This window comes from Ovis canadensis, chromosome 24 (assembly GCF_042477335.2).
Source record: "Ovis canadensis isolate MfBH-ARS-UI-01 breed Bighorn chromosome 24, ARS-UI_OviCan_v2, whole genome shotgun sequence".
NCBI classification, from domain to species: domain Eukaryota; kingdom Metazoa; phylum Chordata; class Mammalia; order Artiodactyla; family Bovidae; genus Ovis; species Ovis canadensis.
This window is the reverse complement of record NC_091268.1, coordinates 33,469,710-33,495,877: the sequence shown is the minus strand read 5'-3', so window position 1 is coordinate 33,495,877 and position 26,168 is coordinate 33,469,710. Positions and strand designations below refer to the sequence as shown.

General features: G+C 42.5%; 1 protein-coding gene across 6 annotated transcripts in view; it reads right to left on the bottom strand.

The window, feature by feature from the left end:
• Positions 1 to 13,510: 13,510 nt before the first annotated feature.
• The window catches only part of ACSM1 (acyl-CoA synthetase medium chain family member 1), a 55,108-nt gene continuing 42,450 nt past the window's right edge, over positions 13,511 to 26,168 (bottom strand). For 3 of the 6 annotated variants that reach the window (XM_069570279.1, XM_069570278.1, XM_069570280.1), the window contains exons 8-14: positions 24,613 to 24,736; positions 22,151 to 22,231; positions 21,502 to 21,603; positions 17,521 to 17,648; positions 16,505 to 16,604; positions 15,411 to 15,530; positions 13,511 to 13,859 (exon numbers count right to left, since the gene is read on the bottom strand). In XM_069570279.1, the coding sequence (XP_069426380.1) occupies positions 13,773 to 13,859; positions 15,411 to 15,530; positions 16,505 to 16,604; positions 17,521 to 17,648; positions 21,502 to 21,603; positions 22,151 to 22,231; positions 24,613 to 24,736 (742 nt within the window). In that variant the 3' untranslated portion in view covers positions 13,511 to 13,772. The remainder of the gene's footprint in view (positions 13,860 to 15,410; positions 15,531 to 16,504; positions 16,605 to 17,520; positions 17,649 to 21,501; positions 21,604 to 22,150; positions 22,232 to 24,612; positions 24,737 to 26,168) is intronic. The other 3 variants (XM_069570282.1, XM_069570281.1, XM_069570283.1) reach the window with 1 other exon arrangement.

Here is a 26,168-nt window from a genome sequence, read left to right as displayed (position 1 = left end):
TCTCAGAAATATATGAGACTGATGAAAGAAATCAAAGACATAGAAAGATACACTGTGTTCATGGATTGGAAGAATTGATATTGTTAAAATGACCATACTACCCAAGGCAATCTATATAATCAATGCAATCGCTTATCAAAATACCAATGGCATTTCTCACAGAACATGGGACCACCTGAAAGTGATCCCAGTGTCCAAAGCTGGAACTAGTTGAGCAACAAAATGAAAGAGGATAGCATTATTCTAGAAAAAGGAAAATGTATTTCAAGAAATCCATATGGAACTATTTTCCTTAGAGGATGAAATCTGCATGATTATGTAGAGGCTCAGTCCTCCAAGATGTGAAATATAACTCCCCACTCCTTGTGATGTGCACACAGTAATTTCATCAGGGAGAATGTACACTGTGGCCAGGGGGGAAACATAAAAAACACTGACTAAAGATCTTTTCTAATAATTTTAATAATACTTATAAATGGAGGAGTATACCATTTAAAAATTGTGAATCACTATGCTATACACTTGAAACTTACATAATATTGTACATCAACTATGCTTCAGTAAAGGAAGCCAAGCCCTCAAGAGAAACAATTTTATCAGAGCCTAAATGGGGTTTGGCCCAAAGATGAGGTGACATCGGCAAAGGGAAATGCCCAATTCCAACGCTCTCTCTCTCTCCTTCCTGTCTCATCTAAGGATAAACTCAGCCTACCCTCTAGCCTGGTAAATATAAAATCTTACATTAAAGGCCTATATATAATACCTCAGTTCCATCACCACAGGGCACAATATGGAGCTAACAACAAATTCTTCCAAGACATACTAAAAGAAGAAATCACACAGTTTGAACTCAAAGTGCAAATATTTGAATCACATTTAATATGGAAGAGACAATCAAATCATTATCTCTGGGGATTTAAAACCACTGTGATTAACATGGTAATGGATCCAATGGTAAAAAGCGGACAATATGCAAGAATAGATGAGGAAAAGGATCCAAAGGAAAGCTGAGGAATCAAGAACACTATAACAGAAACACGTTTGATGGGTTTATTAACAAACTCAACATAGCTGAGAAAGAATCAATGAACTTAAAGAAATGTCAGTAGAAACTTAAACCGATGCAAAGAAAATAATAATAAAGCACAAATTACTCAAGAAAGTGGGACAATTACAAAGGATCTAACCTAAACATAATAGCAATACCAGTAGAAAAAGCAAAAAGAAAACATTTGAAACAATAATGACCAAGAAATTCTAAAATAATGATAATAATGAATAATGATAATCACCGAGCCACAGATACAGGATGCTCACAGATTTCCAAGCAGGAATGAATACATACATATAGATTTATAATTTGTTTATATATTTATATAACATATAAGAGAAAGAAAAACTTATGTAGAAGCCAGGTGTGGAGGGCATTGGGGTAATAATAACACCTTACCCAGGGAGGACAAAGATAGAAATACATCAGACTTCTATTCAGGAACCATGTGATCAAGAAGAAAGTGGAACGAAATATATTAAAAGTGTTAAAAGGAAAGAATCGTCAACCTAGACTTCTGTAAACACTGAAATTAGCCTTCAAAGCACACTATGGAATAAAGAAAATTGTCAGAGTTAATGGTAAAGAGGTCAATTCTGCAAGAAGGCATAACGATCCTTCATATGTATGTATTAACTATAGTGTCAAAAATTGACAGAATTTCTAGGATAAATAGATGAACTCATTATTATAGTCAGAAATCAAAACATTTTATCAGTCATTGACAGATCTAAAATATAAAAATCCAGTAAGAATACATTTGAACTGAACAACATTATCAACCATCTGGGTCTAATGACATCTACAGAAGACTTCATCCAGTGACACATTCTTCTCAAACTCATATAGAACATTCCCTAGGACCATAATTCAGAGCCATAAAACACTTAACCAATTGAAAGTAATGGCATAGAAAGGATATTCTCAGACCAAAATGGATCTGAAGTAGAAATCCGTAATAGAAAGATAACTGGAAAATCACACGAAAAATGGAGATTAAACAACATACCTCTAAAGAAAACATGGGTCAAGGAGGACATCTCAACAGAAAATTGAAAATATGTCAATCTAACTGAAAATAAGTACATTAAAATTTGTGGGATGCAGTGAAAGCACTGCTTGGAGGGAAATTTGTAGAACTGAACGCAAATAAAATGTCTGTGACTATAAACATTCCCATCATGGATGATTCAAAGTATATCTATAAGGTACTTTAGTAATACTTACAGCAAGGACAGTCCTCCAGAAGAAAATGACAAATGCAGAAATTCCCAAGGAGGCAGTAATCATGGTAAGCTTCCAAAGAATTTCATGAGCATCAGGCCCAAGATGGAAATGGGCAGGCAGAATACGGACCAGCTGAAATAATATTTGAGATGATAAGGAAACTTTAAGACAATTGCAGAATATCCATCACAAAGAATCAACTTTAGAAAACATAAACCAACCTCCAGGAGGCACCTACATCCCTCTTATATATCCTCATGGAGGAGAAAGGGGACAGAAGGATTCTCAAGGAGCAGGAGGAAACTTTTGGGAGTGTTGTGTTCACAGTCTTAATGCAGTAATGGTTTCATTGCTGCACACACATGTCAAATATCAACAGACTGTACTCATTAAAGAGGTGCTTGCTATCATAGGTAAATTATACCACACTTTAGCTATAGAAAAAAAGTCTGATACACAAACTGTTAGAGATTTTATTTTGCTAATAGACACATTGCAAGTATTTTAAAAACAGTTAGCAGAAATCAACTTATGAATGTAGAGACATCTTAAAATTGAAAAATAAGTGAATGCAAACAGAGTGGATGGGAAACCTATGCCTTCTGCTGTATCTTCATGAAGTACTTGGAAAAACTCCTACTGAACGTTTCCTAAAATAACTCCAAAATGTATAGAAGGATGGGGAAAATAACAATAAAAATGTATGTTAAAGATATAAATGAGAATAATAGAGAAATATTTATAGATATGGAAATAAGTGAGAAAGATGGGCAGCTTCTATTATAATAAAACTGATTATTTTTTCAACCAAAATTAATTAAACATTTTCATTTAGCCCAAGTTCCTAGAAACACTGAAGTTTCTTTTCATGTGCACTTTGATTCTGAACCAGAGCACATAATGTCAGACTTCTGAAGTACATAATGATTTGTACAATAGCACCATCTATTATGATTAAAATGATAAGAATTGAATTTAGCTAAAAATACAATTCCAAACAGTCAATAAAAAGGAGTCACTTTCATTTTTCATAGCATTGCACCTAAACAATTAATAGCAACCATCAAAATTAAATTATAAAAAACCAAAGTTTCTGAATAATAAAACAAGAGGAAAGCATATTTTCTTACAAAATCTAGTAAGTATTTTAGGAGAAAATAAACTCAATGTGATTCATACTAATCTACATACCAAGTTTCAGTTTTGTAAAAATAAAATCCCTCTACTCTAGACAGTGGCTTCTGAAATCAACAGCATTTTCATCATCAACCCTCACAACTGAGGTCAGTAAAATGTGTGCTCTTGGGAATCATACACTGTCTTTGAGTGAACACTGTGAGAAACACAGATCAAATGCACAAAAAAGACAAACACCATCTGGTCAGTAACTGATAAAACATCTTCAGGCATGGGCACTCTTGTTCTGTATGGCAACTGTCTAAATGCTGCCACCAGTAGCGGACTCCTACCTAGAATTGATCCAGTGGGGTCAATAAACTGAGGTTCTCACAGTCAGTGGCCATGAGCAAGAGTGGAGGTGGCAAATGCAAGACAAGTTGCTTGATCCGAGTGCCCAAAGATGAGATAGGGGAAAGAGAACTTAACTAATCTATGAGAATACAGTCTCAATCCCTTTGAGGGAAAAAAAATTCCAACAGAGATTATCTAGACATTTCTTCCTTTGGAGGCTCAAAAGAAACAGGTGGAGGTATTCATGTGGCATGACTATCTCAATGCAAAGGTTGTCCCAGGCACTGGGCCTTTCCAGATCCCTCAACATCTGGTGCATGCCAAAGGGAACAAATCCATTTATATCTTTGGGGTGTTCTCAGTTTTTATCTTTCTTTCCTGGGTGTGGAAGAACATTTTTATGGGAGTGAAAGCTTTCATGGTTCGGTGAACCTGGCATTTCTGTATATTTGAACCATTCTAAGGACTTGAAGGACCTTTCTGTTTTGGGTAAATCAGCACTCTCTACACAGACACTTCATTAAAGAAAGGACAATGACTCATTCACCTCCAGGTTATGTCACTCCTAAGGATTCCCCCGTTATAAATATCCCAGCAGGATGCAGCCACACTGACTGGGCTCTCAGGGCCCCCATCAGTCTGGCTGGACAGAGTCCCTGAAGGCAATATTCAAAAACACAAGGAAAGGGATGCCTCAGAAGTTGATAAAAGTCAATAAACCAGAAAGCCCAGAGCACAAATAGCATTTCACTTTTTAGCGTACCAGTACCAACCCAGAGCTTAAATACCACAGTTCACAGGGCTGCCAAACTTCACAGATATGAAGGGTGTGCTCACAGGAACACACACTCCATAGGGGAAGACCCTGCACTTGCGTAGCTTGAAGCAGGATCTTGACAAATTTTCCAGGAGCCAGTCTTATTTTGAGCCCAAGACTCCTAATAAATAAGAGTTCCTTACTTAAAAAAAAAAATAACACTATTAAGACATAATTCATATATCATACAATCCATTCATTTTTGACATACGACTCAACAGCTTTTAGTACATTTCCACTTCCTTCTTTGATTAAATAAAGTTACTATTTCAGGTTTCATCCTGTAAAGCCTGCTATGTTTTGATACAAGCAGCAGCAACAGGGCCAGGACAATGGTGAGAACAGCTGCGGCAAGAGCTGGTTCAGGCTGGTCAAGAAACCTGCCCTGAGGACCTTGGTCTTCACGAAGGACTGAGTTCCCCCATTGAGGACGCCATGAAACATGCAGTTATTAAGTTCAGTATGACAGAGCCCAGTGAAAAGGAAGAAACCACTGGTGTTTGGTGTTTACTCACACGTATTTTTGGGTAAAGTGGAGACCTGAGTAGGAGGAGCCAGAAGAGCAGTCTCTTCACCTCCATACCCTGGTCTTCTCAGGGGCTCCGAGGTTGCCAGCTGAGAAGTACAGTGGGGAGGGGTGGAGAGTGGTTGGATTTGGAACTGGGGAAGGGGTTGGGGAGGGGGTGTGGCAGGAAGGGGGTGTGGCCTCCTGGGAGGAGTAAAAGGGGCTCCGGAAAAAGTACCAGGGGTCAACCAAGTCCTAAAGGGGAAGAAGGAGGGTTCCCACAGGTCAGTAGGCCAGCAGGTCAGCAGGTCAGGAGGCAACAAAAAACAGCTAAAGTGAAATCGCAGGAGCAGTTGAAGGGGACGACGGGCTCCGTCTTCCTCCAAGTCTTCTCCTGTTTGGACGATGCCCTAGCAACACGGATGCTTTCTACTTTCTCTCAGCCAATCACTTGCCTTAGCCTCTGATTCGTCATAGTGACATCCCTCGCGACTGCAAGTTTTAGAATGCCCCTCCCCTACCTGCTGACTCCTTAAGCGCCATTTCACCCTGGTCCTCTGGAACCTGTTCCGACCTTATGATTTCTCAACCCTTGAATCCAGGTTCCCTGTCCCCCACTTCTGGGCTTCCTTTGAGAACTCCCATGGGCAGTGGCTAAAAACTGTATAAATCCATTAATGACAGAAATACAAGAACGATCAAATTCAAAAGCAGAGTGGGAGGTTTTCACACCCCTCCTTCAAAAAGTCATACAATGTGCACACAGGACATCTGAAAGGTGCAGAAGATCTATTAAGATCTTCTATTAAGTGAATCGTTTTAATCAAGATGGTTTCCCTGGTGGCTCAGTGGTAAAGAATCTGCCTGCCAATGCAGGAGACATAGGTTCCATCCCTGGGTTGGGAGGTTCTCCTAGAGGAGGAAATAACAACCCACTCCATTCCCACTCCAGTATCTTGCCTGGGAAACCCATGCACAGAGGAGCCTGGTGGGCTACAGTCCATGGGGTTGCAAAAGAGTTGGATACGACTTAGCAACAAAACATTTAAATCCTACAACTGTACCCATATATCCATCAGTATCATATAACAACTGTAAAGGAAGCATTATTTTTAGAGTATATTTACAGAAGCTAACATTATTTATTTTGGCCACAAAGCAAATTTCAATGTATTTCAGAGGAGCAAAATCACAGAGAGCTTGTTTTTGGTAATGTAATTGTTCTAGAAGAGTCAGGATGAAAGCTAACTAGTATTTCTCATGTTTGGAAATTGAGAAATACCCTTACAACTAAAATATGGGTAAAAAGCAATTCTAAAGGGAAAGATGTTACAGTTGAATTGAACTACATGGTCATGATAACATAGTAATAAAATCTTGTTTCCTTCTGGCCTGCGAATTCCACTTTGTGTGACAAGAGGGTATGGTCTCAAAATCATCCCAAATAATTTAGACATTTTAATACCTGAAACAGGGTTAGATACATCCCCTGTTAGCGTGGGCTTTAGGTTATGAACCTAAACAGGGAGAAAACATCCACTCTAAGTTCATCAACGACTCTTCTGGGAGGATCTGAGGACAACACCCAAACAGCTTGGCAATACCAGGAGTGCTGGGTGGGGAGAGCCAAGCAGGAGGGCAGGGGCCAAAGGACCCAGGTGGTTAGACAAATGCTACTGGTGATCATCTATTCTGGGCCATGCCCTGAGGTAAACTCCCTAAAGATACTTTTCTGCATGATCTACACAGTGTTTTCCCAGTTCCTTCAGGCCCATGGCAGCTTTAAAAGAGTTGCTTTATATCTATAGCTTTTTAGTATTATGGAAATTTATTGCAAACGGGAGGCATTCTATTAATGTTATAATGGAAAATTAATGCATTTTACTATAAATACAAAGAAATGATTTTTTAAAAAGCAAAACAAAAAACAGAGATAACAAAAAATAGTGTTTAATTTTCTTTAGATGCATTTGCCTGCTGACTAAGCTCCACAGTTGGGCTATCTAGTTATAAAAAGGCAGTCTAGGCCCAGAAGGGGGTGGAAGTCAGACTAGGCCAGAAGTGAATGGGAGGCCTATAAGGGACTGGGGAGTCACCCTAGTTATAGCTCAAGCAAGGACGATAGAAAGAAGTGAACAGACTTAAGGGGCCTGGAAACTGTGAGACCATCTGTGCAGCTGAGGAAGCATCTCCAAAGCCCGTTCAGCCTCTCACCCAGGAGAGCCCTCATTGGCCCCTGTAGATAGGGCCAGCAGCGTACGGCTTGAGACCCAGCTGTGCTGCTTACCTGCAGCGGAACCTTGGGTGGGTTTCCTTTCCTAAAATGGGAGTGTCCACTCCTGCATCCCAAAAACTGTCATGAAGATAAATGGGGGCCATTGCTGAGCACACGTGCACGTTAGCATCATCGTCTCCCCAAGGGCAACGTGACAGCTTAGGAGATGTGAAGCCTTTAAAGGCATCTCCTGTTACCAGCCTGTGCTAAGCACTGCACTTTGCAGGCATCTTTTTATGGTCCATACCATGTGTATCCTCATTGCTTGGATACAAAATCAAATTCAGAGTGGTCAGGGAGATGTGCTTTACCCAGGCTGAGAAAAGGGTCAGAGGGGACTTAGGGCTAGGAGGGAATGTTGGGAGAGGAGGAAACTGAGGCTGGAGTCTCCAGTGAAAGAAGGGGCTAGAAAAAGGCTTTACCTGTAGTCCAGCTTTGCTCAGGATCAGCCCTGCTCTGAAGATGAAGCAAACCAGGAGGCCATGGTCATACCTGACTCTTCCACCTCGAGCTGATGGTCAGCCATTGCTGTGGTGATGATAATATTATTATACAATAGTCTTGATGATGTCTTTACTGTTATGGTGTTTTTGTAGAAGAGTACAGCCTACTCTGACACATAGCAGAGGTTCTGGGCAGGCTCCCTTCTTTCCCTCGCTTGACCTTGGGATCTGCTAAACTCCATGCAACACCCCTACTTCAAGTGTACATTGTCCCTAGAGTATGTCCTGTCCCCAGAGCCACCCTATGCTGGCCACTCTTTGGCATCTCAGGACGTAGGCACAGCTGTATGAAAGACCTTGCAATGGGACAGAAGCCTAGCACAGAGTTTGAAGCCAGGAAAACACCTAGTTCTGAGAGGGTAACAGGCAGGAAGGCTAGGGGTCCCCAAGGGGAGGAAATAGACTGCAACTGTCAGACTTTTTAAAAATCTCTCTTAAGTGGAAGGAGAAACAAACTACAAGTGCCAGACTTTTTTTTTTCCCTTCTCTATACAAAATTAAAAGGTTTCTTTTAATGTGTTACCATAATGACACCCAGTTCCACTTGAACTTAACATTTCTAAACTTGAGCTAACCAATGCATTTTTCTTATGGAAAAGTTTTTCTTAAACTATATTAATGAACTATGTATTTGTTTGGAAATTTGCCTTTCTTTAAGATTCATGTCAACTGTTTTATGGCCCAGGATGACTCACGTCGTGCCAATGCTATCTGAAGAGACATGAGTGGGTAAGGGGCCTGGTGCCACTTTCTCAGGTTTGAAGCAATTCCTTTCTCAAATTAACATCAATAAACTGAAAATTCTGAAAGAGATGGGAATACCAGACCACCTGACCTGCCTCTTGAGAAACCTGTATGCAGGTCAGGAAGCAACAGTTAGAACTGGACATGGAACAACAGACTGGTTCCAAATAGGAAAAGGAGGATGTCAAGGCTGTATATTGTCACCCTGCTTATTTAACTTGTATGAACTTGTATGCAGAGTACATCATGAGAAATGCTGGGCTGGATAAAACACAAACTGGAATTAAGATTGCCGGGAGAAATATCAATAACCTTAGATATGCAGATGACACCACCCTTATGGCAGAAAGTGAAGAAGAACTAAAGAGCCTCTTGATGAAAGTGAAAGAGGAGAGTGAAAAAGTTGGCTTAAAGCTCACCATTCAGAAAATGAAGATCATGGCATCTGGTCCCATCACTTCATGGGAAATAGATGGGGAAACAGTGGAAACAGTGACTGACTTTATTTTTCTGGGCTGCAAAGTCACTGCAGATGGTGATCGCAGCCATGAAATTAAAAGACGCTTACTCCTTGGAAGGAAAGTTATGATCAACTGTTATGCTCCGAGCCCGTATCTCCGAACCGACCGAGAGAGCAAGTCCACCACAGTAATGCAAAAACAAGAAGGGAGTTTATCTCTAGCGCTCTAGGGCTCAAGTCTCATCCCACACAAGGGAATCCGACAAGAGCCCCGAACAAAGGAGTATGGTGGCTTATATACAGGCAGTTCTTTGTCTCAGTTACAGGAGTAGCTGGCGTTACATGATTGGCCAGGCAGGATGAGCGCATATCCTGTCTCTTTCTGGTAAACATGACTCAGGTCCTAGAGACCGTCGTTTGGTCCCTAACACAACCTAGACAGCATATTAAAAAGCAGAGACATTACTTTGTCCACAAAAGTCCATCCAGTTGAGGCTATGGTTTTTCCAGTAGTCATGTAAGGATGTGAGAGTTGGATGATAAAGAAAGCTAAGTGCCGAAGAATTGATGTTTTTGAACTGTGGTGTTGGAGAAGACTCTTGAGCATTCCATAAACTGCAAGGAGATCCAACCATTCCATCCTAAAGGAGATCAGTCCTGGGTGTTCATTGGAAGGACTGACTTTGAAGCTGAAACTCTAATACTTTGGCTACCTGATGGGAAGAACTGACTCATTTGAAAAGACCCTGATGTTGGGAAAGACTGGAGAAGGGGATGACAGAGGACGAGATGGTTGGATGGTATCACTGACTCAATGGACATGGGTTTGGGTAGACTGGCAGTTGGTGATGGACAGGGAGGCCTGGCATGCTGTGGTTCATGGGGTCACAAGGAGTTGGATACTACAGAGCGACTGAACTGTACTTTTCAGTTCAGTTCAGTTCAGTCGCTCAGTTGTGTCTGACTCTTTGCGACCCCATGAATCGCAGCACGCCAGGCCTCCCTGTCGATCACCAACTCCTGGAGTTCACTCAGACTCATGTCCATTGAGTCAGTGATGCCATCCAGCCATCTCATCCTCTGTGGTGCCCTTCTCCTGCCCCCAATCCCTCCCAGCATCAGAGTCTTTTCCAATGAGTCAACTCTTCACATGAGGTGGCCAAAGTACTGGAGTTTCAGCTTTAGCATCATTCTTTCCAAAGAACACCCAGGGCTCATCTCCTTCAGAATGGACTGGTTGGATCTCCTGGCAGTTCAAGGGACTCTCAAGAGTCTTCTTCAACACCACAGTTCAAAAGCATCAATTCTTCAGCACTCAGCCTTCTTCACAGTCCAACTCTCACATCCATACATGACTACTGGAAAAACCATAGCCTTGACTAGACGGACCTTAGTCGACAAAGTAATGTCTCTGCTTTTGAATATGCTATCTAGGTTGGTCATAACTTTTCTTCCAAGGAGTAAGCGTCTTTTAATTTCATGGCTGCACTCACCATCTGCAGTGATTTTGGAGCCCCCCAGAATAAAGTCTGACGCTGTTTCCACTGTTTCCCCATCTATTTCCCAAGAAGTGATGGGACACTGATAGAAAAATAACTTCTTGCTACAAACTAGCAAGGGGGCACTCTTTCTGCCCCCTTCCCAGGTCTATGTCAGAAGCTTTCTCTATCTCTTTCATGGTTTAATAAAACTTTATTACACAAAAGCTCTGAGCGATCAAGCCTCATCACTGACCCTGGATCTAATTCCTCGCCTCTGGAGGCCAAGAATCCTAGCACTGTTCACAGCTCATAGCCTCAACCTGTCCCTTCCATGACAGTTTGGATGGTGCAGTTCATGCTGATCTCCTGAGTGCAGTGGCTTGAAGTGGGATCTTAGTTTCTTGACCAAGAATCAAACCCAGGCGGTGGCAGTGAAATCACTGATACCTACCCACTAGATCACAAGGGCTGTTGGGCTTGAAAAAGGAGTTCAGCATTTGTCTTCTTTGTAGAAAAAATTAGGCAACTACAGAAGGTAGTGAAGCAGGTACAGCTTATTAGAAGAAAAGTACACGTGGAAAGCTAGAGTCACGTTTTTGAGGTGGCTTAAATTGCCTACATGGGGGCAGTTTTCCAAGTTTTCTCTAGCCAGTCATCTTGCTTTGTTGTGCTTTTTGCCCATATTTGGCCTGACTCAGGGTTCTCCCCAGTGTGCCCACACATCCCTGGAGTCCAGCATGAATGTGGCTGTGGTTATACAAATCTGCATGGATGGACCTGTATGTCTGAGTTGCTGTGTCTGTGAGTATATCGATTGTGAATGTGAATTTTCCACTGCATGGCTATTATTGAGTGTCTCTCTGTTTTTCTCTCTGTGCACTTGTGTGGTTGCATTTTTGTCACAAATTGAGTGTACATTGGTTGTGTTAATCTGTGTGTGTCTGTGACTCAGGCCTTACATACTAGATATGCGTGTATGTGTCTCAGGGCATATGTGCCCTTGGAGCTGTGTTTGTATTTTATACGTATGGGAGCGTGTTGTATGTGAAGTTGCTGTTCCTTTGGATGTTCCTTTTTGTACCTATTTGCATGTGTCTCTGTTCTGTATTTGCACGTGTCTCTGCCTTCATGTTTGTTTTGTGCCTCCATAAAATATGTGTGGGTCTGTCCTGTGAGACTGTTTCCCAGGGCCCTGAGTATGTGCACCTGTGTGTGTGTGTGTTCCCCTCAGAGTGTCATTGCTTTGTTGGTCTGCTTGTGAGCCATACATGAGCCCAGCACCTGAGTCCTCAGGGGAGGCTGGGGGGATTCCGTGCCTGAGTGTCTCCATGTCTGTGGTGTCTGTGTATTTCCTTGTGAGTCTGTATATCTGTGCACCTTGAAAGAGGGCAGCTGCAGAGGGGATCTGCCTGTTGGCGACCCCCAGGAATGGGGGAGAAGGGTGACAGTGTGTGCTTCTCTCACTCCCAGATTCAACCTCTTCTGCCTCCACCCCTTGTGCCTCCCCCTTGCTCCTTGAAAGAAAAGCTATAAAAAGCAGAGACATCACTTTGCCGACAAAGGTCTGTCTTGTCAAAGCTATGGTTTTTCCAGGAGTCATGTATGGATATGAGAGTTGGACTATAAAGAAAGCTGTGTGTGACAAATTGATGCTTTTGAACTGTGGTGTTGGAGAACTCTTGAGAGTCCTTTGGACTGCAAGGAGACCAAACCTGTCAACCCTAAAGGAAATCAGTCCTGGAGCTGAAACTCCAAATGTTTGGCCATCTGATGCGAAGAAGTGACTCATTAGAAAAGACCCTGATGCTGGGAAAGATTGAAGGCGGGAGGAGAAGGGGATGACAGGGAATGAGATGGTTGGGTGACATCACTGACTTGATGGACATGAGTTTGAGCAAGCTCAGGGAGTTGGTGATGGACGGGGAAGCCTAGCGTGCTGCAGTCCATGGGGTCACAAAGAGTTGGACATTACTGAGCGACTGAACTGAACTGCCTCCACTCCTTCCAGTCTCTGGTGGCTCCATCTCAGTCTGCATGGATGAATGGAGTGAAGGATTAGTTCACAGAATCACAGGCCAAGGCCCTGTGGGCCCTGGATGGCACAATAAGGAGGGGTGTCTGGGGAGGATTCTGGGCCCCTGGGAAGAGGCTGGGGAACAAAGCTCCTGGGTCCCTTGGTAGAGCTGGTGGAGTCCTGCAGGACTCCTGGGTCCCCAGAGGGTAGGACTTTCACTCACTTCTGCTGACCCCAGCTCAATCTACAAGCACCAACATCAGCGTTATTAGTCGGGAGAGAGGCAGTGGATCCACTGGATGGTGGCAGATGAGAAGCGTAGTCACCAAGCTGGGCTGCCCACCCTCTACTCCATTCCTTAGACACCACAAATGCCTTGCCTCCTGCCTCACTCTCTAGTTGGGCAGAGGCAAGCCAGACCCCTGGGGCCCCACAGATTGTCCTCCTAGACCTCCAGCGCCTGGTCACTGAATGAGTGTGAGCGGCCACCCAGAGTCTCTGGAGTCAGGAGGAAGAATCAGGCCCTGGGGCAATCTTTGATGGGGATTCTGGGAATTACAGAGGGCCAGCACTTAGCTATGGTGTTAGAGAAGACTCTTGTGAGTCCCTTGGACTGCAAGGAGATCAAACCAGTCAATCCTAAAGGAAATCAGTCCTGAATATTTATTGGAAGGACTGAGGCTGAAGCCACCTGAATCAAAGAACTGACTCATTGAAAAAGACCCTGATGCTGGGAAAGATTGAAGGCAGGAGAAGAAGGGGATGACAGAGGATGAGATGATTGGATGGCATCACTGACTTGATAGACATGAGTTTGAGCAAGCTCAGGGAGTTGGTGTTGGACAGGGGAGCCAGGCATGCTGCAGTCCATGGGTTGCATAGAGTGGGATATGACTGAGTGACTGAACTGAACAGAGCATTTAGCACCAGATCTCTCAAAACAAACACACAACAGAGTCACTGTTGATGTTAACTCAAATATTTTATTTCCTTTAGCCCCATTCTGAGCGCTCACCTGGGCAATCTTAGAGGAATAGGGAACTTGAAGAAAGGATAGTGACTGATATTAATTTAAAAGTACCAAAATGCTGGAATGTTGGCCTTACTGGTTCTCTTTCAAGTCACCTCTCTCGACATTCCTCTCCTCATCCTCACCATCATGAGGAAACGGAGGCAGTTAGGAATTTGGGCAAGATCACAGGATGACTCCTGAGTTTATTGCCAACTACTTTTGACCAAACTCCTTCTTCCGAAGCTCACTTCTTTTTATCTTGCCAGTGATGGTTTTGGGCAGCTCTGAGACAAACTCCACCTGGATAAAGATAGAGCAAACCCATTCCAATTGAGATCCCCTGACCCCCATCATTTTCTATCAACTCCCAGCAGCTCTCCTCCTTTGCCCCTTCACAGACCCCCAGAGAGGTGGACACCATGGGACAGTCTGGTGCCACCATTTTTGGGGTCCACCATTTTTGTCAAATTCTTCTCCTACCCTCTGAAGTTGGATGCAGCCCTCTGATGTACTTTGACCAATGAAATATGAATAGGAGTGAAGTATGCCACCTCTAATAAAAAAGTTATGAATCATTGAGACAGGCCACTTTCTCTGTCCATCTCTTCTAGTACTCTGGTGGGCACCTACAAGGCAGTTGCTCCTTTATCCTGGTCCCAAGATGGGGAGATGTGGAACAAAGGCCCCAGGAAAGCTATAGTGGACAAGTGGCATGAGCAAGAAAGACATCTTCCTTGTTACAACCCACTACAAATTTGGGACCATTTGTTGCCCACAGTAACATCTAACCCTTCTTAACTGCTGTGCATCCTATATTCTGCTCTTGAAAAAGCATCAGATCCTAATCTTAACAGCATGAACTCTGTTGTCAGGTACACATGATCTTAAATTCCACCTTTTATTTATTCTAATCTCAGGCCATTTTCTTTGAGTGTCTGAGCCTCAGTTTCCTCTGTGTAGACTGGGAAGACTATCTCAGGTTATGGAGAGGATTAAATAAAATAATAATGTGTGTAAAGCATTCAGTCCAGGGTCTAGTATACATAGTAAATGCTCAATAAATGTTAGATATATAGATTTATAATATGTATGGATTGTAAGCATTCAGACAATGCAGCAAATTATTATTACAAAAGAAGGAAATATTAACTTTTTGTTTTTAAACAAATAGTATAGTATTATATATATTCTTTCATAGCCTGTGGTTTTATCTCAATAGTATATTGTCATGATATTTTTATGTTAAAAATAAAAATCACATTTTAAGTTACAGAATAATATTAAATTTCTTGAATAATTTTAATCCTTTCTCTATTGTTGAACATTTTTTGTATTTTGTTCAACATTTTTTGTATTTTGTTCATGGTGTTTGAAACAAATGAAGTTGAATAAAAAGTATCAGAATGTATTACATATTGTTAGAATAAATATCGTTTTGCTAATTTTTGTTTGTTATGTATGTATATGTATACTGGATTGCAATATAAAATGTATATCTCAGTACAAATAATGTTTTTCAAAAGTTTTGAAGTTGCTGATTTGGATGTCTTTTTCAAATTTTGAAAGATTATAAATAATTTACATGGATATCTTTGAACAATTGTCTAATATTTTTTCTTTAGGTTGACATGCCAGCAATGGATGAGTTTCTGACACAGGATAGAGGTTCTATCCAATTCAGTGGGCTCCCTCACACCCATAAGCTGAAAAGCTTCTTCTGTAGACAAAACTTTTAGTTCTCTTGGGTACTTATGCTTCACCCCAGCTACACTACATCCTATGAGGCTTGAGGCAGCGGAATCCCCAGAAGCACTCAAAGGGACCAGACCCCACCCATCTGCTCTCACTCACCTTCCTCGGGTACTTGTATGGGGCTGTCACTGACTTCACATGCTGCTGCAGCTCCTTGGTGAGCTCGTCTTGGTCACGGCTCAAGAATCCTGGGTTCAGGACAATAAATGCCTTCACTACCTGCAGTAAAGAACCAGCGTGGAGACTCAGGCGAGTTCAAAAACTAGATGCTTGGCACTTCCTGTGGCTCAGACTCTCCTCTGCAGCAGAGGGCACTATTCCATCCCTGGTCAGGGAACTGAGATCCCACATACCATACTGCACTGGGTGGCCAAAAATAAAACAAAGGGTAAATGCTCATTAAATTAATGGAAAAACAAATGGACAGTTGAGCTTTTAGAAATCTGAATACTTCTGATTTCTACTTTTTACCTGGAAAAATCATTTAACTATTTCCTTTCCTGTGAAATGGGGAGAGAAGAGGTTCATTCTTCATCAGGTTTATGTAAAGATTCCATGAGAAAATGCATATAAAACTTGAAGCTAGTTTAAATTAATCTGTATTTCTATCATTGTTATCACCATTTTCACTAGGTAGGTAGAGTTCTATGGACAGTTAATAATTGTTCAAACTTGGCACTTAATAAATGTTGGTAATCTACTAGTTTCATATTATTACTTATGTCTTCATTTAATTTCACAGGGATTGTACACAGAAGGTGTTCAATGCACACTTGTTGAATCCATGAATGTATCCTCTGGACCCAGAATCCTCAATTTCCCTTTTGACTCTGCCACTCATTAGCTGCGTAATCCAGACATGTTATTTAACCTCTTCATGCATCTGTTTCCTTCTGTGTAAAAAGGTATAAAAAGAGTCCTTAATTCATTGTGCTCTGTGAGGGATAAATAAACTGGTGTATAGAAAGGGTTCATTAACTCCTAGATGGCATCAGCAGCGGCATTCCCAATAAGCATCATTTCAGTCACAGATGAGGCCACAGTGCCCCCTGCTGCCCATGTAGTGTAAGTGCACATGTACACTAACTGCCCTCCCTCCAAGCAAGGCTGGGTAGGTATGGGCCTGGAGCATACATGGACGTGTCTTTCCAGTCCCACACCCCGCCACGATGACCCCATGTCCTCCTCCTCACCTCCCCTCGAACCGGGTCCGGGCTGCTCACCACAGCAGACTCAGCCACCGCTGGGTGCTCTGCCAGGGCATTCTCTACTTCTGCTGGCCCAATGCGGTACCTGCAGGACCAATGGTTCCTTCTGAGCAAATTCCAGGGCTAGGGTGACACAGGCCCTCAGGTCTCACCTTTTGGAGAGACACATCTTCCCCTGGCACAGAGGGAAAGTGTCGCAGGGAGCCAGAGGCCTGTGCAAAGGCCGTGTAAGAGGACTGAAATGTGGATTCCTGAAGTCAGGCAGCTTCCTCTGGCATGAAAACTCTTTATCGTCAACATTTGTTGAAATTTTATATCCTGTTCCTAAACTGTGTAATGTGTCATTTTATTTCCTTTATAAATTATTTAAGACTTAGGAACAACAGAATTGGAGTCAGGCCATTTTTGTTTAAATCTGGGCTGCACCCTCTACTGTCTTTGAAACTTCAGGCAAGTTTTTTTTCCACTGGTCACTGACTCAGTTTCCTCATGTAAAATGAGCATAATCAAGAGAATTCCCTGGTGGTTCAGTGGTTAGGACTCTGTGCTTCCACTGCCGAGGGCACGCGTTCAACCCCCACTCAGGAAAATAAGATCCCTCATGCTGCACAGTGTGGGCCTCCTCCCCTAAAATTAAAAAAAAAAAAAAGAATGGGCATAGTCACATCTACCTTCTAGCACTGAGAAGTGGATTGTATAAAACACTGCACAGAGCACTGTCACATAATACATTTTCAATAAAGGTGAATTTTATTATTGTTGTTGTTATGTTTTTCTGTGGTGTGTGCTTCATCAGAGGAGCACACAGAATAAGCTCCCTCAACAAAGAGGGACCAAAGGAAAGTTTTCCTTCCCAGTCCCTTTAAATTACATGATGTCTTACCATGGTTCAGAACTAGTCTGAGAGTCCACCACCAATGCACGAAGGAATGTCTGGGCAAGCTAGATCCCTCAAGGCATATGAGAGTGATACCTTCTGGCTCAGGGTCAGCTAGACCTACCCAGATGCATTGATGACATCATCACTCCTTCCAAGGAACCAGAAGTAGCCCTCTTCATCAATAGTTGCTCTGTCCCCAGTGTTATAAAAGTCCCCACATTCCACTTCAGCTGTTTTCTCTGGGTTATTCTGTGAAGAGAACAGCACTCCTTTGTTGAAAGCAGTGAGTTTAGAGATGATGAGCCTCAACACAGGGTTCAGATACTGGCTTCAAATCCTTCTCTACATGACTTGGGCAGTTTTTATATCTCTCTATTTTCATTGAATGTAAGCACTCAATGCATGCTACTGGTAAAATAATGAACAATACTAAGCAAATTTTAAGAGCATTAAAAAAATAACAATTCAGTTTTGTGTGGTACTCCAGTAGAATAAAATTTCTACTAGAGTATAATTCCATTTATTTTATTCACTCTTATAAGCTCAGCATTCACACAGTGCCTGGACAGATGGGAGGTGTCAATAAATGTTTGCTGAATGAATTTTCTTCTCAAAAGATTACCTATTTGAGCCTCAAACAAAGACTATGAAAATGGTATTTTAATTAAGCTTTCAAGATAATTGCATATTTGCATGCAGTTATGAGAAATAATTGGGCTTCTCTGGTAGCTCAGATGGTAAAGAATCCACCTGTGAAGTGAGAAAGGTGGGTTCAATCCCTGGGTTGGGAATATCTCCTGGAGGAGGAAATGGCAACCAACTCCAGTATTCTTGCCTGGAGAATCCCCATGGGCAGAGGAGCCTGGTGGCTTACAGTCCATGGGGTCACAAAGAGTTGGACACAACTTTTCTGTTTTGCATTTCTTTTCCATGGGGATGGTCTTGATCCCTATCTCCTGTAAAATGTCACGAACCTCCATCCATAGTTCATTAGGTACTCTCTCTATCAGATCTAGTTCCTTAAATCTATTTCTCACTTCCACTGTATAATCATAAGGGATTTGATTTAGGTCATACCTGAATGGTCTAGTGGTTTTCCCTACTTTCTTCAGTCTAAGTCTGAATTTGGCAATAAGGAGTTCATGATCTGAGCCACAGTCATCTCCCGGTCTTATTTTTGCTGACTGTATAGAGCTTCTCCATCTTTGGCTGCAAAGAATATAATCAATCTGATTTTGGTGTTGACCATCTGGTGATGTCCAAGTGTAGAGTCTTCTCTTGAGTTGTTGGAAGGCATTTGCTATGACTTGTGCATTCTTTTGGCAAACCTCTATTAGCCTTTGTCCTGCTTCATTCTGTACTCCAAGGCCAAATTTGCCTGTTACTCCAGGTGTTTCTTGACTTCCTAGTTTTGCATTTCAGTCCCCTAAAATGAAAAGGACATCTGTTTTGGGTGTTAGTTCTAAAAGGTCTTGTAGGTCTTCATAGAACCATTCAACATCAGCTTCTTCAGCATTACTGGTTGGGGCATAGGCTTGGATTACTGTGATATTGAATGGATTGTCTTGGAAATGAACAGAGATCATTCTGCGGTTTTTGAGATTGCATCCAAGTACTGCATTTCGGACTCTTCTGTTGACCATGATGGCTACTCCATTTCTTCTGAGGGATTCCTGCCCAAGTAGTAGATATAATGGTCATCTGAGTTAAATTCACCCATTCCAGTCCATTTTAGTTTGCTGATTCCTAGAATGTCGACATTCACTCTTGCCATACCTTGTTTGACCACTTCCAATTTGCCTTGATTAATGGACCTAACATTCCAGGTTCCTATGGAATATTGCTGTTTACAGATTCGGACTTTGCTTCTATCACTAGTCACATCCACAACTGGGTATTGTTTTTGCTTTGGCTCCATCCTTTCATTCTTTCTGGAGTTATTTCTCCACTGATCTCCTGTAGCATATTGGGCACCTACCAACCTGGGGAGTTCCTCTTTCAGTATCCTATCATTTTGCCTTTTCCTACTGTTCATGGAGTTCTCAAGGCAAGAATACTGAAGTGGTTTGCCATTCCCTTCTCCAGTGGACCACATTCTGTCAGACCTCTCCACCATGACCCAGTCATCTTGGGTGGCCCCACATGGCATGGCTTTGACTGTGTGGATCACAATTAACTGTGGAAAATTCTGAAAGAGATGGGAATACCAGACCACCTGACCTGCCTCTTGAGAAACCTATATGCAGATCAGGAAGCAACAGGTAGAACTGGACATGGAACAACAGACTGGTTCCAAATAGGAAAAGGAGTACGTCAAGGCTGTATATTGTCACCCTGTTTATTTAACTTATATGCAGAGTACATCATGAGAAACGCTGGGCTGGAAGAAGCACAAGCTGGAATCAAGATTGTTGGGAGAAATATCAATAACCTCAGATATGCCGATGACACCACCCTTATGGCAGAAAGTGATGAGGAACTCAAAAGCCGATGAAGGTGAAAGAGGAGAGTAAAAAAGTTGGCTTAAAGCTCAACATTCAGAAAATGAAGATCATGGCATCTGGTCCCATCACTTCATGGGAAATAGATAGGGAAACAGTGGAAACAGTGTCAGAGTTTATTTTTGAGGCTCCAAAATCACTGCAGATGTTGATTGCAGCCATGAAATTAAAAGATACTTACTCCTTGGAAGGAAAGTTGTGACCAATCTAGACAGCATATTAAAAAGCAGAGACATTACTTTGCCAACAAAGGTCTGTCTAGTCAAGGCTATGGTTTTTCCAGTGGTCATGTATGGATGTGTGAGTTGGACTGTGAAGAAAGCTGAGCACCGAAGAATTGATGCTTTTGAGCTGTGGTGCTGGAGAAGACTCTTGTGAGTCCCTTGGACTGCAAGGAGATCCAACCAGTCCATCCTAAAGGAGACCAGTCCTGGTTTCAGCCTCAGCATCAGTCTGAGGCTGAGGCTGAAACTCCAATACTTTGGCCACCTCATGCGAAGAGTTGACTCATTGGAAAAGACGCTGATGCTGGGAGGGATTGGGGGCAGGAGGAGAAGGGGATCACAGAGGATGAGATGGCTGGATGGCATCACCGACTCGATGCACATGAGTTTGGGTGAACTCCGGGAGTTGGTGATGGACAGGGAGGCCTGGTATACTGTGATTCACGGGGTCACAAAAAGTTGGACACGACTGAGTGCCTGAACTGAACTGAACTGAAATGACTAAGCACAGCATAAGAAATAATATGGGCTTCCCCAGTGGTTCAGATGGTAATGAATCTGCCTGCAATGCAGGAGACCCAGGTTCTATCCCTGGGTTGGGAAGATTCTCTGGAGAAGGAAATGGCAACCAACTCCAATATTCTTGCCTGAAGAATTCCATGGACAGAGGAGCCTGGTGGGCTATAGTCCATGGGGTCCCAAAGAGTTGGAGTCTGAGATCAGTTTCAGGGCTTGTCTACACTTCCACAGTCAATCTTGGAAGCTGAGAATTTCCTCTCAGTGGCCACTGCTAGCCAGAGTTTGTCTGATGAACAGTTATAGCAGGTTTCCTTATATTTATTGTAGATTCCTTTACTGTAGACTTCTCTAATCTCTGAATTTCTCATTTAGAGTTTGGGGCCTAAAACACATCACCTTGAACCCTAATCCTGCCATTTATTTTGTCTTGGGGAAGACATGTCAAGCTTTCAGTCTGCAGTTTCTTCCTCTGAAATAGTGGTAAAGACACCCCTGGAGGCTCAGCAAGATTTAATAGATTTGTCTGGATCCTATTGGTAGTAGGCTGGTATGAATTGAACCCATTCAAAGCCAACATTCTTAACCATAAGAGATAACTGGACTTCAAGTCTATTGGTTCTGAAGTTAAGCTGTTTTCTACTCCATTAGTCATCCTATAAGTGTCAGATGGGTTATGATAGGAAGGGATGTGAGATTAAGAGCTTTGAGATTAATTAGAACAGATTTCATTGACCTGGCGTGAATAAAGGAAGATGGAAGATGTTTCAGGATGCAGAGTTGAGTCCAGTCTGTAATTACCTACACAACTCCCTGTGAGGATTCTGGGAGCCCGTTTGGAAGCAGATGGTGTGTTCTTACCTCATAGCACATGAAGAGGCCTATGGGCCTGGTGGGCTTGATCCTGATGCCAATGTTTCCTTCCGTGTTGGGAGGCTGGATATTGCCCTTGTCATCAATGATCTGGAGCAAGAGATCTGTGAATCCCACCTTGCAAGGATCCCCAACATTCCTGCCCCACGCAAATATTGCCTGGCTTATTCATGTGACACAGTAGGGGTAACTGGGGAAAGGGGTTGTGATAGAGAAGCCCTCTCAGAAAATAATAAAACTGTCAGAAGTCATTGAAGCCAGCAAATGGTGAAATCCAAGTCATGGGTGAATCTATTTGTTTCATAGATATATACACATTCCAAATGTGTCTTCAAGCTAGAAAATATGGATCAGGAAAGGCTAAAAGCACCAGTAGTGGAGAGAGCCTCCAGTGCCAGGATATCTACTCTTTCTGCAGGCTGGGTGAGTGAGGCTTCTGGCCGTCCTGGCAAGCTACACTCATGCCCAGAACATTGCAGTTCTCAACAGAAACCTCCCCAGGAAATTAGAGGAAATGTAGGCAGAGAGTAGAAAGGACAACTGGGATGCATGGCTGGTTCTGTCATCTTATGCCACACAATGGTCTAATCTTAGCCAAACACTAACTTCTCTCTGCCAATATCTTCCCCCATCAAACCTGAATGTCAAAGGGTGGGATGGCCTTCCCCATGGAACCTGGCTTGATCTTCATCCCTCGGAGAGTGCCACAAGTTATTCCCTGTTAACAAAAGAAGAGAACTGGGGTAGGCCAAGAGTCTAGGCTGATCACAAAGCCACAAGAATCAAACACAGCATCCATGATCACAAATGTCATTTAATGCTTGTGGGGAAGCTGGCAGGCACTGACCCAACTCTAGTCAGCAGGTATTCACTGCATCTGACATGAACTGGGACTGAGCCTGATGCTGAGTCTGATTCCAGTGGGAGAGGCCAAGAAGAAGCAGAAGAGTAAGCTCCAGGCTGGGGGCATGTAATGTAGGGTGTGGAGTTCACACTATGCTGGACACGTGTCAGTGTGCCAGGGGAAGGCCATGAATCCATTTAACAAACATTTACTTGGAGCTGCCTCAACTTTTTCAGAGTTGTGTTGAAATTATCCACATTGTTCATGTTGTTCCCTTTGCACTGCCCCACTGCTTCAGTCTTCCTGATGAAGCTTTTTCCTTTTTAACAGTTCTCTAAAATATCATTCGGGCTTCCCTGGTGGCTCAGAGGTTAAAGTGTCTGCCTGTAATGCGGGAGATCTGGGTTTGACCCCTGGGTCAGGAAGATCCCCTGGAGAAAGAAACGGCAACCTACTCCAGTATTCTTGCCTGGAGAATCCCATGGATGGAGGAGCCGGGTGGGCTACAGTCCACGGGGTCGCAAAGAGGTGGACAAGACTGAGCGACTTCACTTTCACTTTCAAAATATCATTCTTCCTACAGTTAATAGCTTTATATCCAGATAGACCACAGGTTGAATTTTGACTCCACCCTTCACTAGCCATGTACCAATTAATCCCCCTTGATGCCCTCTCTGTCAAAAGAGGATAATTATAACATTTATCACTTTGAGTGCTTTTGAGTGTGTGCCAGGCATATAGCAAGTATTCAATAAACAACTACTTTTAACTATCATTCAGGTCCCAAGAAAAGTAAGTTGGAAGATTCTCTTTCTGTAGTATTTTCACCTACACTTCCATTGTTGCCAATAGGGCATTATATATTTTTTTGTTAGTCTGTTTCCCTCAGTGGATAATGAGCATTCAGAGAATAGAGATGGCCCACCCATCTTTGCACCCCCAGCATCTGAATACAATAACTACCTAAAAATCAACAATGAAAACCATAAATGCAGTAAGAGTTGGGCACTGTGCCCAGAGATGTGTGTAGTTTCTTTCATTTACCTTATCACAATCTGGCAAGTTGGCATTGCATTTCCATTTTAGAGATGGGAAAGTTCAACTCTGCAAGACTCAGTAATTTGCCTACAGTCTTGAAACCTATACCTGGAAGGCTGAGATCTGGACAGAGGTCTGAGCTCCTGGAAGAAGAAGCATTTTCTCCTCTGCTGTCGCTGCTCATACTATAGGCGTGTAGAAAATGCTGCACAGATGCGTGGACAGGTGTGAAAATGTTTGGTGAAATAAAGCACCATCTAGGTATTGGAGAGTATTCTGTTATGAGTCATTGAGAAAAAGGGTCAAGTGTCATGAGTGTAGTGTGTAGTTCTAACCTCATTCTCCTTGTCCAGATATAAACTGTAAACCAGCAAGGACATACCTAGAGTCTTAACATTTCTCGGACCTGGAAGCAGACCCCAAAACTGATTATTTAATTTTTGTTTTGGAAAATAATGTCAGACAAGTGAATTGGGTCTAAAACATCTATTTTGCTACAGGTCCTGAGATGACAGGCATCCCTCGATAGGGAGGTAGGGGAAATTGCTTGGTCCAGCATGGGAAATGGATTGAGAAAGTGTTGGAAGAGAGGTACTTGCTCACACTATTACGGATAGAGTCCTTGAGGTTAAGACACACACGATACTATGAATACCCTGCCCACTTGACTGGTCAGTGATCCTTTTGGGGATTACATTGTGTGTATATGGGGGTGTACATAGAAGTTTCTCCCCATGCTAGTGTCTCACAATCCAAGCTTTATGTTCTTTAAACAGGCAGAAATGAACTAGTGAACTTCTAGTACCAGTTGCTGCCAGCTCCTCTAGTTGCTGCCTAGGAAGGGATGGTGAAGTGGACAGGAGCTGTGGTGGTGGCCTGCATGTTTCTGGAGAATGCCATCTATCCAGCTGCCCCTCCCGGGCTCCCTTAAACCAATTATCACAGGTACAGTGGTACCATGTCCTTAGACTCTTTCCTAAGTTTCCGTCCAGTAGTTTTCAGCACGTTGGTCTTTTGACAAATGGATGAGCTGCAAATTGTCTGTTCTGTCAATTTGTTTGTGATAAATTAGCTAAGCGCTCTGGAGCCTCCCAGTGGCTTTGAGCAATGCTGTGTACACATTGGTGCCTCTTCACATCCTCAGCATGATTCAGCTTATCTCCTGAGCTCAGTGGATAAGCACATCTTGACTGGTCCAGAAGGGACAGTTCACCTACCGTTTCTGACTGTCCATAGGCCTGGTAGAGCAGAATACCTGTCTGTCTTTTCCACTGTTCTTGCTCCTCGGGCAGCAGGGCTTCCCCACCAGTACAGCAGTGTTCCAGAGTGGGGAACCTAAGACTGAGGGGAAGGCAAAGTGTCAACAGAGGCTCAGATTAGGCTTGGGTGCTCTGCTTTAGGCCCAGGATGTTAAGAGAGCATTCATCTGGATCATTCATCCTTCTACTTCTTCACTTTCTTACTTGCCTTCTGGGCATTTTACTAATGGTCAAATCCAAGTGGAAGGCACTCATTTCCTTTTGGTCCCTGTTAACTCCTCTAGAAGAAGGTAAGTGGTGATAGTCATGAGTCTAATGGGTTAAATCACAGAGATCAGGATTGAATTTGGATGTTGATCTAATAGGGGTGGGGAGTGTGCTTAGGACTCATTCTAAGCATTCTGTGTAGCTAAAAGGGATATTTTATAAACTATAAGGATTGAGGAATAAGACCCCAAGGTTATGCTAGGATGATAGTAAAACTACACTGCCTTCAGTGGACTTATATGAATTGAAGAGTTTTTGTTTATTCTCTGGCTGAAGAACATGAATTAGGGGTTGAAAATGAATTTCTCAGGACATCAGGAAGATTGAGCTTTCTGTAAGAAAAGAAAAGGATCACAGGTAGCAGCCCTGAAGGAATTCTGGACTGAACAGAAATGTCTGCTGTGAACATTTGCAGTAGTTTGCCAGGTATGTTGTGTATGAAAATCCTCTCATCCATTTCTCCATGAAAATGTCCATAAATAACAGAAACTATCACAAAATGATGGATTCCCTGAAGGAAGTGGGTAAATGTGATTGAGGTCTTAGTACCAGTTGGCATGGTGCTGAGCTGGGACAGCTTATAGGGATGAGGGAGGTGGCAGACTCCCTTATCACTCTCTCTTGGTACAAACATAGCCAGTAGTAATGGACAGGATGACTGGTTTCATTGAGAGCATGTTTCTCATTCTTACTGAGTTTTATCTGAAATACATAAATAGGCAGAGTGTCCAGTGGAGTCAATAGTTAAGCCCTGGTTGAATTTTAACTAGGTTTGGTCACCTTCTCAGGGTTGTCACAAGAAGAGACTGTAATATAAGATTTGAAATAAAGTTGGAAACATATTTCAACCAGATTGAGGGTTTGTGAATAAAATCAAGCTGTATTTCAGTTAATTTAATAAACTGAACTCCTTAATATTTTAGCTCTTATGTCTAAAACATATTAGCTCTGATTTTGAAGTAGCCATTTCACTTTCAGAGTTATGTAAGTTATATAAAAGTTATATAACTGACCATAAGTTTCAAAGAACAGATTTCAAGTTAGTTAAAAAATAATCCACAAACATGTGGAAATGTAAAAACAAACCAGAGAATATAAACACATTAGGTTGGCAAAATTTAAAACTTTGACAATAACTACCGAAGATATGAAACAATGGGACTTCTCCTACCCTCCCAGTGGGAGCATACATTGGTTCAATACTTTGGAAAACATAGTAGTAGCATGCGATGTCAGTGTGACCTAAC